The following is a 14,777-nucleotide window of genomic DNA, read 5'->3' on the forward strand; positions in this document are numbered from 1 at the left end:
CCATTCCAACCATACCAAACATGCCTATGCCACCCATCACTGATCAGACAATACCACTTAGACATCGGTTATGGAATTTCCAATGCAATCTTATGAGAGGAACAGGCTCCCAGTAGTGAGAAACTAAACAGGGAGTTTGTCACTACTAGGACATGAAGTACATTAAGACATGTGTCCTACCTTTTACATACACAGCACCCTGCACATAGGGCTAGTTAAGGCCTATCTTAGGGGTGACATATGTAGTAAAAGGGGAGTTCCAGGCCGGGCAAGTAAATTTATATGCCAGGTCCCTGTGGCAGTAACTGCACACGCAGGCCTTGCGGCAACAGGCTTGAGATAGGTTTGAAAGGCTACGTCTGTGGGTGGCGCTAGCTGCACTGCAGGCCCACTGGTAGCATTCAATTTACAGGCCCTGGGTATAAGGGATATCACTTTACAAGGGACTTACAGATAAATTAAATGTGCCAATCAGTAGTAAGATAACTGTACCAAGTTTAGAAGGGAGAGCAACGCCCTCGCATTTAGCACTTTAGCACTGATCAGCACTGATGAAGTGCTCAGAGTCCTAAAGCAAAAGAGGTCAGAAAAATAGGAGGAGGAAGTCAAAAAATTTGGGGATGCCCCTGCAAAAAGGGCCAGGTTCAACAGTGAATGTGCCATGTCGTGGTTTCACAAGTGGTTTGCACCATGTCCCGCAGCCTGCGATGGCTGCCTTCATGCAATTTGTATGGGGGTCTCTTGGGGTGGCATAATACATGCTGCAGCCCTTAGGGATCCTCTTTAGTCCCTTACGTTTTCATGGGTACCACCTACTAGGGACTTACAGGGATGATTAAGTGTGTGCCAACTGTACACAATTAAGACCATTTTACCATGTTTTTAGGGAAAGAGCACTGACAGTGTGGCTTGGTTAGCAGGGACCTAGTGTACTTCAGTCGAAAAACATCAGTACCAGTGGCTAAAAAAAGGGTGTGACAATGACAGAAAGGGGCACTTTCCTACAGTGGGCAAGAGACTTAAGAGCCAGGAGGAATGTCAATTGACAGGAGAAATTGCTAGAGCTGGAGGGAGACTGTGTCGCTCTGCCTTTGAGGACACTTGCGCATAATATAGAGAAGGCAAGGCAGGAGTATGTCCTGGTTTGCCAGGAGGGATGGGCTCAGCTCTGTGATCAGTGAGGCAGAATCTACAAGGTGGGCAACAAAGCAGGAAAGCTTCTGGCCTGGCTGGCAAAGAAAGGTGAGGGCAAAGATGGGTACAGGAAGTACACTCAGATCGGACAGGACTCCGAAAGAGTCCCCCGGAAACTGCACAAGCTTTTACTGAGCATTGAGGGTTGTATAAGTCATGCGCTATGGCCATTCGAGGGGACATGGAGGCTTTCACTGCCGACCTCAGGTCTGAGTCCTGACTAGAGGAATCTATTAGATGCAGAGAGCACTGAGGGCGAGATGGTACAAGCTATATCCCAGCTCCACAGTGGTAAGACACTTTGCCATAATGGCTTCCTGCCAGAGTTTTCCAGTGTCTAAAGTCCAAAGTGGAGAAATCGATGCTTAAAATGTTTTCTATGGTGCGGGACCAAGGCGTACTTCCACCAGACCTGTGGTGATTGTCCTAATCCATAAGAAGGGCAAGCCAACAGACTGCGCCTCATATTTGACTATATATATGAATAATGTGGAAACAAAGGTGTTGGTGAAAAAAATGGCAAAACGCCTCGCGCAGGTGGTGGACTTTTTGATTAACCCGGAGCAATCTGGGTTTATGCTGTACAGGGCCATGAGACATAACTTAAGACAACTGATGGGCTACCTGGCAGAAAGCACCAAACTTGAGGAATCAGGGGTCCCTCTGGCCCTTGGCGCAGAGAAGGCCTTCAATTCACAGGAGTGACAATATAAGCTGGCAGTGCTTAATAAGATGGGCTTTGACGCTTATTTTCTCTCATGGGTGAAATTTCTATATAAGGATCCAGTGGCGAGAGCCCATGTCAATGGGGCGCTATCCTGGGACACTAGGCAAGGATGCCTGCAGTTGCCGCTATTGTTTGTGGTGGCCCTGGAGCCGCTTGAGGCCTAAGTCCACAAGGATGTGCAGATCAGGGGTCTCTGATGGGTTCCAGAGTGGTAAGATGCCCTTTCGGCAGATTATATCCTTTTATATTTAGGAGATCCGCAAAACTCTGTGCCCACAATCCTAAGTATTTTAGAAACCGTTGGCCCCTGTTCGGGACTCTGGATTAAGTGGTACAAATTTCTAACGTTCTCCATAGGGATGGGACCAAACACAGGAGTACCTGTTTTGATGGGCAACAGAAGGGTTCCAATACCTGGGAACCTTTGTTACCCCCGACGGCCATCAGTTTTTTTTTCTGTTGTTTTTTTTTAGTTTTGTTTTTAGAAGAATTTTGCATGAGTCCTCAAAGCGTACCACCATGATGTAGGGAAATGGCCCGCAACACTAACTGAGGAGACTCTACAGTGGGAAGGCGCAGCCTTGCCCTGCCCCACCCCACAGAGACGTGGTTACAGTTTAGAAGCGGGTCACACGGAAGCTAGAATGGTGGTGTAAATTGACGCTAGAGATTCCTCCTGTGGGACTCTGACCTTTTTAGTGGTTTGAGTAAGATGGAGGGGCACGGGAAATGTGATCTCCTCGGTATCTCCAATGTTTGGAGAGATAGGGCATTGATATCGTTTGCTGAATTGCAGGCAACCTTCGAACTTTCAGGGGGTCAGGCACTATGTCATTGGCAAATTAAATACATCCTGGGGAAGGCCCTCTGTGGCACCACCGAAGAGGCATTCCCTTTGGAATACAGAGTGCTAGGAACCCCTCTGATGGATCATGCAGTGTCCCAAATTTATTCTACCCTATTGAATAATAGCCTTCCGCCACTGGATTCCCTGAGGGAGAAATGGGAAAGAGACTTGGACAGGATTGAGTACGATGATGGGAGTCAGGCTTGCAGATACCCCAGCGAAGTGGCAATCAGGGCAGGATTATGGCTGATCCAGTTGAAGATACTACATAGAGCGTATTTTACGCGGACCGGATTGTTTTGTATGGGCAAGGTGATGAATGATCTTTGCCTGCGCTGCCTGCGGATAAGGGGCCCCCTGCTTCATCCAACTTGTGGGACTGTCTGGAGATCTGTGAACCAGAACTGTCTGGGCCATTTGGGTGCCATGAGGAGGAGACTGCATCCCTCGGTTTTCCTCCTGCTGACCACCCTGGGAAGCAACGGAATTCAGAGGGGGAGGGGGGGGGGGGGTTGGGAGCATAGGGATAGAATGGGGGAGGACTGAGTACGATGATGGGAGTCAGGTTTGCAGATCCGCCAGCGAAGTGGCAATTAGGGCGGGGTTACGGCTTATCCAGTTGAAGATACTACATAGAGCGTATTTTACACGGACTGGATTGTTTTGTTTGTGCAGGGTGATGGATGAACTTTGCATGCACTGCCTGCGAATAAGGGGCATCCTGCTTCAAACCTTGTGGGACTGTCCGGAGATCAGGGCGTATTGGGAACGGATTGGTGAGCAAATATCAGAGATACTGGGCTATGAGATATGATTCACACCCCAGTTGATTACACTGGGCATTTGGGGTAAGCAATCTCTGGATAGGTATGCCCAGTTCTTTGGTAATTTGGCCCTGATGGTGTCCCAAACAGACCTCCTCAAACACTGGGGTGCCAAGACGGGAATGGGAGGTGCATGGAAGTGGTGAGACATTTATTGGGCTCGGGAGTGCCCCAGAAGTTAAACAAAGTGAGGGGCCCATGAAATTGAGGTAATGCAATTGGTAAGAGGGTTGAGGTAAACAGGGATGGAAACCTATCAGGAAACTAGCTCAAAGGGTCAAGAGGGTGGAATTCACTGGAGAGATTTTGGGGCTACTGGCAGATAAAAGGAGTCCAATCTGGTCACGTCAAGGAGTATTGTATATCGCTGCATGGAAATCTGCCTGCATGCCTACGGTTTTTGGGAGATTTGTTACTTTAAATTATTTTGTCAAAATACAATAAAAGGAATATTTAAAAAAAAAAAAAAAAAAAAGGGAGAGTACCACAGACCAAAGCTCAACAAAGCTAAAGTTTAACACTATGGACTCCAGAGTTCCACATGATCATTATTTTTAGGTCTCAATTTTAGCTATCTGTGAGCAAATGCTTTTCCTTGGGATTACAAAGGTTTGTAGTGTAGCTTTACGGAATCTCTAAAGGGGGTCTGGACTAAGTAATTAAGGATGTAGCTTAAAACATGTGAACAACAATCCTGTGCTTTACATGGCACACTGCCTGACCAGCATGAGAGTTTTCTAAAATTGTATCTAGACATATCACACAACAACATATGCCTAAAACAAGGCAAACATATTGACTTTGTGAATGTTTGTTAGCTGTTTGATATAAATGAGTTCCAACAATGATTTTGCTGTTGAAAATAATTAGAACCATTAATTACAAATGGTACATATGTGAACATCACGATGTGCGCACTGGAGAGAGGCCAAGGACTGGATGGGTTTGTAATCTGAACATTATTATGGCCTGCTGACTTGCACTGCCTTCAGCCTCAGCACCAGAGGTTTCGACTGTGTGCCCCATTATGAAACCCCTCCCACAATTAGAACTCATCTGGACAACTAAATGCGACTCAACTTAAACCTTAGATGTACCGTACAAGCAATAGAAACCCCTGTAGCTCAACCTCTTACAGCCAACACAAGTTAAAGTTTATTCAATACAAAAAAAACATGCAGCCCAAATTCAAAATAACAATAAAATTGTGTATGGGATGCTCCAGCAAGGGAACAATGACATGGTAAAAGAACACCAAAATACAAATTGAAATTCTAGGCCAGGGCAGAAATTTATATATACACACACACACACACACAGAGATAAACATCCAAGGCTAAAAGAAATGAGGATGAACACAAGGTGGAGAGGATAGATGCAATACTCAGATGAACTGGTGGCTAGACAGATCAGCAAAGTGTGCAACATGAAGTGTATTTGACTAATCAACTTCTATTCATGCACTCGTTTCAAAAGGAGAAATTTGAGTTCAGAAGATACGAAAGTGACAGGGCCAACGACTGCACGTCATGAGACCACATTCTGAACCCACTAGCAGGGTTGTCTTACAAAAAAAATCCAAGCAAATTGTTGATAAAAGGCTTTTGTAGGAATATGGCTAAAGAAGCTTTGAGTAAACTATTTCTTCTTTTCAACAGGCTTTCTTTGAAGAAGAGTGAAAACGAGAAACAAGATTTCGCCACATGCAGAAAACATGCTTTGTACCTCAGCTATGTTTTTAACTTGGTACTCTTTTAATGTTAGTCTACTTCAATGGCGTTGGCAAAAGCACACTGACAAGAGGGTAGGGAGCCTAAGAACACCAGGATTTAGAAATTCGGCCCATTATTATTTTGACAAATCAGTATAGGATAATTGACAGTTTGCTTCTTATACCAGAAATTCTCCATCCTTAATTAATTTCCTTATTTAGGGTTTTAGAAAATATGCCATTCAAGATGTTGATTAAATTTATAGAAAAATACACCAGTTGATTTTATGACAAGTGGGGATCCAAATACCAGGAAATAAAGAAAGCAGTCAGCACTTGAAGGCATATACATACATTTGAAAAAAAACAAAAAGATACTGTATGCAGCAAAAGTTCACACTAAGCAAACATTCAAACATGTCCACGCTGCACTGAAACCTATTCTGTACAAAGAGTTGACAAAAATGTACAGTGCTGATATTTCGTCATATTACCTTAGAGGCTCAAATACCAGACACAAGTGCTGTTTGTGGTAAAAGTGCCTGAATAACCGCAGACAGTGGAACTTGTCATCCGGATCAGCATCATTGAGCTTCTTCAAAAATTCAAGTTCTTTTAAGCCAGTTTTTTGCCTAAAACAGAAAGCAATGCAGGTTATCTTGGCAAAAGTGTAATATCACCATTGCTTAACTTGAAAGAAATTACAATATATACGGTAATGTAATAAATACATGAATAAGAACAATGCTTGATCAAATAAAATTGAAAATAACTTGACCCGAGAACATGTTTAGAAGAGAGATACAGAGGCATACTACCAGGGCTGGTGTGGCAATCTCTATCCATCCCAAAATGTACTACTTTTTATTGAAGAACAAGACGTTATAATGCATAACCTTTAAGAAGATAAAAAGATTTGATAAAATTCAACTGTGCATCAATATCACTCCTTGGGACATTTGGAATGAAGGAAACAAACCAGCCTTGATACAGTCTATGTTACATAAACAATTCTAGACCCCAGCAAAGTGTAGGAGCCAGACTCTAAATGTAGTGTGGAATGTGTGGTTAGACAAAGATCCATGCAAAAAAGCATTACCTAAGGTAAGTAATGTGTTCTACAGATGGATACTTCTAACCACAGATTCATAACCGTTAGATGGAAACCAAGGCATTATCTTCCCAGGTGCTGGGTCTGTGGAATGGCTCAGACCAAAAAGTGCTGTAGGAACAAAAGGCCAAAAAACCATCACATCAGACACAGCAGTAGTGCTTCATGGACCTGTGCACTTATGCCCACGTTGTGGTCTGACAAATATCCAAGACAGGCACTCCTCATGCTAATGGAGTGGTAGCAGCCTTGCCCCTGATGCAATGCTCCCTCAATCCTTCAAGAGGCTGCTTCTTGGCCAATGTGGTGCAGATTGTAATGCAGGCGCGCATCTACCTGAACAAAGTTCTTTGCTGCATCGCCTTTCTTTGCCCCAGAGTACACGAAAAAGGGCTGATCATCCACCCAAAAGATGTTGGTATGATTGATGTAAAAGAAAATTGGTTACTTACCTGTATCTATGGTTCTCCAGTATTGGTATCTTTCATAGATTCAAATGCTTGATTAATCTCTGTTGTTGATGTGGGAGTCCCACGATAACCTTAAATATATATAGCAGTAAGTGTACTACACTAGGCCTCAATGGTATAGACAGGCACTGCTATAGCCTATTCATGTTCTTTTTCTTTAAAAAAAAAAAATATATATATATATATATCTGAACTACAACCAATCAGGCAACAGCACCCTCTCGAACACACCCCACAGAGGCGGTTTCCCTCAGATTTTCTAGTATGACTGTGAAGTATAGAGTTTCATATTCGAGGGGAGCCTCTAAGGGGAGGTGGGTGGTTCACATGTGAATCTATGAAAGATCCCAATACTGGAGAACCATAATTACAGGTAGGTAACCAATTTTCTTCTCCAGTATTGGATCCTTGATAGATTCACATGCTTGAATTACAATAGTGATTAGTAATGAAAATGTCACTTACCCAGTGTACATCTGTTCGTGGCATCAGTCGCTGGAGATTCACATGTTCTGCATGGCTCGCCATCTGGTGTTGGGTCGGAGTGTTACAAGTTGTTTTTCTTCGAAGAAGTCTTTCGAGTCACGGGACCGAGGGACTCCTCCTTCTGTCTCCATTGCGCATGAGCGTCGACTCCATCTTCGATTGTTTTCCCCGCAGAGGGTGAGGTAGGAGTTGTGTTGTAGTAATAGTGCCCATGCAATGGAGTGACTAAGTATGTACCTATTTAAGGCTAAAATAATATATATACAAATATACAAAGTTGAAGCTAACTTCCGAACTGCTACAGGCTCCCGGGGAGGTGGGTGGGCACATGTGAATCTCCAGCGACTGATGCCACGAACAGATGTACACTGGGTAAGTGACATTTTCAGTTCGATGGCATCTGTCGCTGTAGATACACATGTTCTGCATAGACTAGTAAGCAGTTATCTCCCCAAAAGCGGTGGTTCAGCCTGTAGGAATGGAAGTGGTTTGAAATAACGTTCTTAACACGGCTTGACCTACTGTGGCTTGCTGTGCGGATAGCACGTCTACACAGTAGTGCTTGGTGAACGTGTGTGGCGTAGACCATGTGGCTGCCTTACATATTTCTTGCATTGGGATGTTTCCTAGAAAGGCCATGGTAGCACCTTTTTTTTCTGGTTGAGTGTGCCCTTGGTGTAATGGGCAGTTGTCGTTTTGCTTTAAGGTAGCAGATTTGGATGCATTTAACTATCCATCTGGCTATACCTTGGTTTGATATTGGGTTTCCTGCATGAGGTTTTTGGAATGCAATAAATAGTTGTTTAGTCTTTCTGATGTTTTTCGTTCTGTCAATGTAGTACATTAATGCTCTTTTGACATCTAATGTATGTAGTGCCCTCTCAGCTACGGAATCTGGCTGTGGGAAGAACACTGGTAGTTCCACTGTTTGATTTAGGTGGAACGGTGAAATAACCTTTGGTAAAAATGTAGGATTAGTCCTTAGGACGACTTTATTTTTGTGTAGTTGTATAAAAGGTTCTTGTATTGTAAACGCCTGAATTTCGCTTACTCTTCTTAGAGATGTAATGTTGGTCTGTATACGGGTATTTGTTGTGGCATTTGGGACAAAAACGGAACGGGGTCCGTTCCATCGGCGGTGTTGGACACGCGGTCGGGCCGACCAGGCCCCGACGGGGGATCGAAAAGTACCCCGAAGGGCACCGGAGCGCGTCGATCTTCGATGCGGTGTTGAATCTAACTACGCCGATCCCGAACGCAACAATACCGACGAAAATCTTCCGAAATCTACTAACTTTCCGTTCCGAAACTCGGAGCGACAGGAACACGTCCGAACCCGATGGCGGAAAGAAAACAATCGAAGATGGAGTCGACGCCCATGCGCAATGGAGACAGAAGGAGGAGTCACTCGGTCCCGTGACTCGAAAGACTTCTTCGAAGAAAAACAACTTGTAACACTCCGACCCAACACCAGATGGCGAGCTATGCAGAACATGTGTATCTACAGCGACAGATGCCATCGAACCTTTGCTTATGTTGACAATAACTTCACAGATTATAACAATAATAATAGTAATGATGAAACATTCAATTAATATCTGAGAGCAATAAATGCATTGAGAATAATAATAAGAATAGCAATAAGAACAATAATAATATTAGGCGAGTATTGGTAACATACCTATCAAGTGGAAGGTGGGAAAAACAGAGGCTCACCTTAATGAAATAGATGTCTTAGCACTGCTTGTTCGACAGCTGTATCCGTTTTGTTCGTCTCATCCAGGGAGTAGTGCTACGTAAACGTATGATGACTGGACCATGTTGCTGGCCAGCAAATATGTTGCAGGGGTACTCCAGCAAACAGAGCTGCAGATGTAGAGTGGGCTTTAACCCTACTGCATAAAGGCTTTCCTGCCTGAGAATGACAAAATTGTAGTCAGTCCAATCCATCTAGCGATGGTCTGCTTAGATACAGTAGAGCCTTTTATTGCATTTCCATATGCTACGAATAGCTGGTCTGATTTTCGTATTTGATGTGTTCTTTGAAGATAAAGCTTTAGACATCTCTTTACATCTAGCGAATGTAGAGTCTTTTCCGCTGCGGTTTGCTGATTAGGAAAAAACTTTCTTAAAATCACCTGCTCATTCAGATGGAAATTTGATGGTACCTTTGGTATATACTTAGAGTTTGTTCGAAGTATAATACCATTTAAAGTGAACTGAAGAAAAGGATCCTTGATGGTGAAGGCTGGTATGCCACTCACCCTTTTCGCTGATGTGAGAGCTACTAAAAGTGATGTCTTCCAAGTAAGGAATTTTAATTCTGACCTGTGAATTGGTTCGAAAGGTGGCTCCATGAGTTGTCCTAGCACTATGTTTAAAAGCCATAACTGTGGAGGTTTACGCACCGAAGGAAACACTCTAAAAAGACCCTTGAGGAATTGTTTTACAATCCTGGAAGAGTATAACGAGGGGCCATGTTGAGAGCATCAGAATCTTGAAATTGACACCACATGTACTCTTATTGATGAATGAGAAAGTCCAGATTTTGCTAAATATAATAAATAAGGAAGTATTTGCTCCGGCGGTGATGTAATAGGATCGATTCCCGCAGTAACACACCACAAGCAGAAGCGCTTCCATTTAGGTTTACAGGTTTTATTGGAAGTTTCGGCCCTGGCTTTTGCTAATATTTCTCTGCATTTCGGTGGAATGTTTAAGTTGGAAAACTCATTGAATTCAGGAGCCAGGCCGATAAGTGTAGAGACAAAGGATCCGGATATCTGACTTGGCCCTGGTTCATGGTCAGCAGGGCTGATGTCTGAGTTGAACATGTGGCTGTTCCAAGAATAGGAGTTCTGTGAACCAAAACTGTCTGGGCCATTTGGGTGCCACGAGGAGGAGACGGCATCCATTGGCATTCACCTTGCTGATCACACAGGAAATCAATGGAATCAGGGGGGAAGAGTAGCGATAGATTCCTGACCATCTCATCAAAAAAGCATTTCACCACGACCCTTTTTGGGGATGCCAGGTTGCGTAGATTAGGCTTACCCCATTTCTAGAAAAGCTGGTCGAGAACCTGTTGATCGAGTTGCCACTTGTGATACGGGATGATCGTTCTGCTCAACGGTTGGACTGTCCCAGCACATGTTCCGCTTTCAGAGAAATTTGATTCTCTATGGCCCACTTCCAAATGCTCTGGGTTTGATGTGAGAGCCCTAACGATTTCGTGCCTCCCTGTTTGTTCAGGTAGAACATACTTGTGGTGTTGTCCTTTCTTATGAGGACTGTTGAGTTCTGAAAATTTGGCAAGAAAGCCCTTTGTGCCAGATCGATTGCCTTCAGCTCTAGTTGGTTGATGTGAAGCTTTTTGTCCTTTTGCGTCAAGTTGCCACTTATTTGCAAATCCTAAAGGTGGGCGCCCCAACCTTTGAGCGACGCATCTTTCGTTATTATGAAATTCGGAAATTGCTGCAGAAATGAGAGGCCCCTGAACAGATTTGACGTTTTTTTCCACCAAGACATGGCAGTTTTTATTTCTGATGTGATCTGAATCTGATCCTTGAAGGAGCCATTCACCTTGAGCCACTGACGGTCTAGGTGCTCCTGCAGAGGTCGCATATGTAGTCAGCAATTTTGAACCAGTAGAATACATGAAGAAATCATTCCCATGAATGACTTGTAGATTCGTACTGAAACAAACTTTTTTGCTGATAGCTAGTGAGCTGTTTTGTACATTTTTCACTGCCTCTCCTGGGATGGAAATGCTTTGCTTTGAGTACTATCCAGTGATGCTCCTAGGAAATTCAGCCGCTTAGTGGGATGGAAATGTGACTTTTGATAGTTGACGGTAAGGCCCAGACTTTTGAACAACTGTAGGCAAGTGGACGTGTGTTGCACCACCTGATGTCTTATGGATGCCTTATTGAGCCAGTCCAAATATAGAAAGATCTGTATCCCTAATTGTCTTAGATGAGTTGCTACAGGGGCCAGCATTTTGGTAAAAATTCTGGAGGCCTCCTTTAGCGGCAGGTCTAAATTGTCCATTGCCTGTCCAGCTCCTCCTGAATTGGGCGCATTCGCAGGCGGCAGAATGGAACGAGGCTTATACACGACGACATCATTCCCAGCAAGGACTTGTACCGCTGAACTAAAAGATACTTTTTCCTTTGGAAGCGCCCTGCCAGCTATATTAACCTTGTTTGTCTGTCCGGCGCTGGATAGGCTTTGGCTCGTTGAGTGTCTAAGATAGCCCCTAGGAAGGCTAATCGAGTGGATGGCTGTTTCTTTGTTGAGCGTAAGGCCTAATTCCTTGAAAAGGCGCAGAGTCGCTTGACTGAGTTTTCTGCTGACTGGACATCTGGAGCTTTTACTAACCAGTCATCGAGGTAGGGAAAAATCTGGTGTTTGTTTCTCCTTAGGTAGGCCGCCACTGGCGCTAGACATATGGTGAAGAGTCATGGTGCTGGAAGTGTTTGCTGTTGACCGCAAACCTCAGGTACTTTCTGTGGAGCGGATGAATGGAAATGTGAAAGTACCCGTCCTGAAGGTTGAGAGAAGCCATGTAGTCTGCTCTGTTCAGAAGCTGGAGTACGTCTTACAGGGTGCCCATCCGAAATGCTTGCTTCTTGAGGTACTTGTTTAGTTCCCTTAAGTCTGGAATTGGCCTCCATAGGCGAGACTTTTTTCGGATGAGAAAGAAGCGGGAGTAGAAACCCTTTGCCCTCTGGGAATGCGGAACATGCTCTATAGCCCCTTTCTTCAGCATGGTTTTTACCTCCAAGCGGAGTAGACGAAGGTGTTTTTGACGAATCTTGGATGGATGCATTGAAGGGGGAATCTGGGTGAATTCCAACAGGTGTCCGAAGCGGACGACATATAGCACCCACTTGTATATGGTTATTTATTTCCAGCATTGGATATGATGTTTTAGAATTCTGTGATAAATTGTAGGAGGAGTGTGTATCGCTGTGTCGTTAGACAGTCATTGACTACGTGCAGATTCCTTAGATTGTTGCCCCAACTTGCTCTTGTGGTAGGGCCTGGTATATGCTGTGGGAGGCGGTTGCCTCGGCTGGTATTGTGTCCTAGAAGGCTGAAACGTGGATGAATAGGACGGTTTAAATTGCTGGGTGCCTAAGGATTTTGCGGTCTCCGTATCAGACTTGATAGCTTGAAGGGCGTAGATGACATGCTTGCCAAATAGAGCTTCCACGTCGTATGGAAGATCCAGTATTTTCGTCGTACTTCGGGACAAAAGTTGGTGGCTTTGAGCCAACCCTGACGCCTCCACACAGCTGAACCTGTGAGCAATCTGAAGCCCATTGCCACTATATCCAGTGCACGATCGATGATCTCTGCTGAAGATCACTGGCCCTCTACAAGAACATTCCTAGCTTCTGTCTGGGAAGCGTCTGAAAGATCCTCCAAGGAATGGGATATGTCTGACCAGAGCTGTCGATCATATCTGCCTAGTAGAGTAAGGGAATTGGTCGCCCTTACCACAATAGCGGACATGGAGGAGAAACGCTTGCCGATGTTATCTAAGCACCTCCCTTCTTTATCTGGCGGTGATGTCAATGGCGTACAGGGGTTCCTGGAGCGACGTTGGGCGGCTTGCGATATCACGGAGTCCGACTTCGGGTGTCCTCAGAGACAAGCCGGAGCATCCTCCCTGGGTTCATATGTTTTTTATCCAGTCTCAGCAGAACTGCAGGGACCATTGCCGGATTCTGCAAAGTTTTCAGGCCCTGGCTTCAAACATGGTTTATGATGGGTATAGCTCTGACCATTTTCATTTGGGGCTCTTTAAAATCATAGGGCAACGCAATCCTGCTGAGTTGTGGGCATTGGAAGATCGAAACGCATGGCGGCACGCTCTAGCAGGTTAAGGATGCCACCTAGATCTTCAGGTGGGGACTCAACCATGGGTGCTGTAGGAGAAGCAGGTGCCGGTATAATGTAATCATCCCACTCATCATTGTCAGGCTGTATCTCACCTTCCTCTGCATCCTCATCGGAGGATACCTGATGCCTTGGTGTGGAAAGAACAGACTGCTGTGATCTTGGCTGAGGTGTATGATGCGGCTGCTGCAAGTAATGAGTTGTTGGTAGAGGCGGAAGTATCGGCTGCTGTACCGACGAAGGCTTAGCTGGAAAACATTCCTGATAGTCAGCCAACATTGCTTGGAAGTCAGAAACAAGCCCGGGGGAGACCTACTAGCTCTGGCTGCTCAAATTAGCCTTGCGTATATTATGAGGCATCGTTATCCGAGTATTCTTGACACTTAACCCTTAACTGAGAAGGGCTGCTGGCTACTCCAAAAATACCCTCCTCATCCGAGACATCTTCATCTAAAACATGTGAGGGTAGAAGGCTGGAAACCTTGCTAGGAGACGTAACTGAGGGCGTTAGGTGCAGTCTTCGTTGTCGACGAGAGATGTGCAGCCGACGGTGGTGGAGTCAACGGGGGTATTGTTGACGAGACCATCAACAGATCGGTTGTCGTCGACTGTTGGGGTGTCGTCGACGATGCAGTCGCTGGTTGATGGATCGTCGACACAGCCATCGTCAGTGGAAGCAGCGTCAACAAAGCTGTTGACAGTGGAAACAGAGTCGACGAGGCCAACGCCTGCAGGTTCGTCGATGAGAGCATCAATGGTATCAAAGCCAACGGTGAAGCTATAGGACGTTCGTCAACAAGGGGCCGGATTTTGCCATAGACAGACAGTGTGGCGACGGTGGAAGTCATCGTCGTGACTTAAGCTGTCGACAGCACTGTCGTAGGCGATGATGATCCTGTCGATGGCGCAGAAGTTGGTGTTTGAAGGTATGCTTTACCTTGAATGGTGGTGTCAACAGCTCACAAAAGCTTTAGACTTCTTCCTTGAAGGGCTACCAATTTTTGAGGATACTTCAGCAGATGTTTTAAAAGCTTTTCAGGGTCTTTCCTCTGAAGAAACTTCAGATTGTCATTTGACAGGTGTTTTCACCACAGAAACAGAAGAAGAGGCACTGTCCTCATCAGAAACAGGATTGTCTCTGGATTTCAATTTTTGCAGCGAGATGAGAAGACGACCCTCTCTGTCCTTAAGAGTCTTAGTAGAAAATGTTCTACATACCTTACAGTCTCTAGGTTTATGGTTAGGATAGAGACAATATATGCAGTCCTTATGCTTATCATCAGCATGAAGCCTTTTCTTCATGCAGGTAGCACAGGCTCTAGAAAGCCCTTTTTTAGGTGTCTCTGACATGGTAGCCAGGTTGAACCACCTTGAATTATTCCTGAAGAGAGAAAATATCCAAATCCACTCAGAAAGGATTTCCAAGAGAAAAAACTGAGCAGAGCTCAGAGGAGACTCCTTAGCACAACGTGTGGTGGGAAAACAGCTCCTCACAGGAGG

The 14,777-nt window shown here is 44.9% G+C and overlaps 1 protein-coding gene across 9 annotated transcripts in view; it reads right to left on the reverse strand.

Moving 5' to 3' along the window:
* The window catches only part of PRP4K (pre-mRNA processing factor kinase PRP4K), a 361,290-nt gene that overhangs the window by 174,600 nt on the left and 171,913 nt on the right, over positions 1 to 14,777 (reverse strand). For all 9 annotated transcript variants that reach the window (XR_011199946.1, XR_011199942.1, XR_011199948.1 and 6 more), the window contains exon 10: positions 5,798 to 5,935. Coding sequence is in view for 1 of the 9 variants with exons in the window: in XM_069217572.1 (XP_069073673.1) it covers positions 5,798 to 5,935 (138 nt within the window). In the remaining 8 variants the exon portion in view is untranslated. The remainder of the gene's footprint in view (positions 1 to 5,797; positions 5,936 to 14,777) is intronic.

This window comes from Pleurodeles waltl, chromosome 2_1, assembly GCF_031143425.1.
Source record: "Pleurodeles waltl isolate 20211129_DDA chromosome 2_1, aPleWal1.hap1.20221129, whole genome shotgun sequence".
Lineage (NCBI taxonomy): Eukaryota > Metazoa > Chordata > Amphibia > Caudata > Salamandridae > Pleurodeles > Pleurodeles waltl.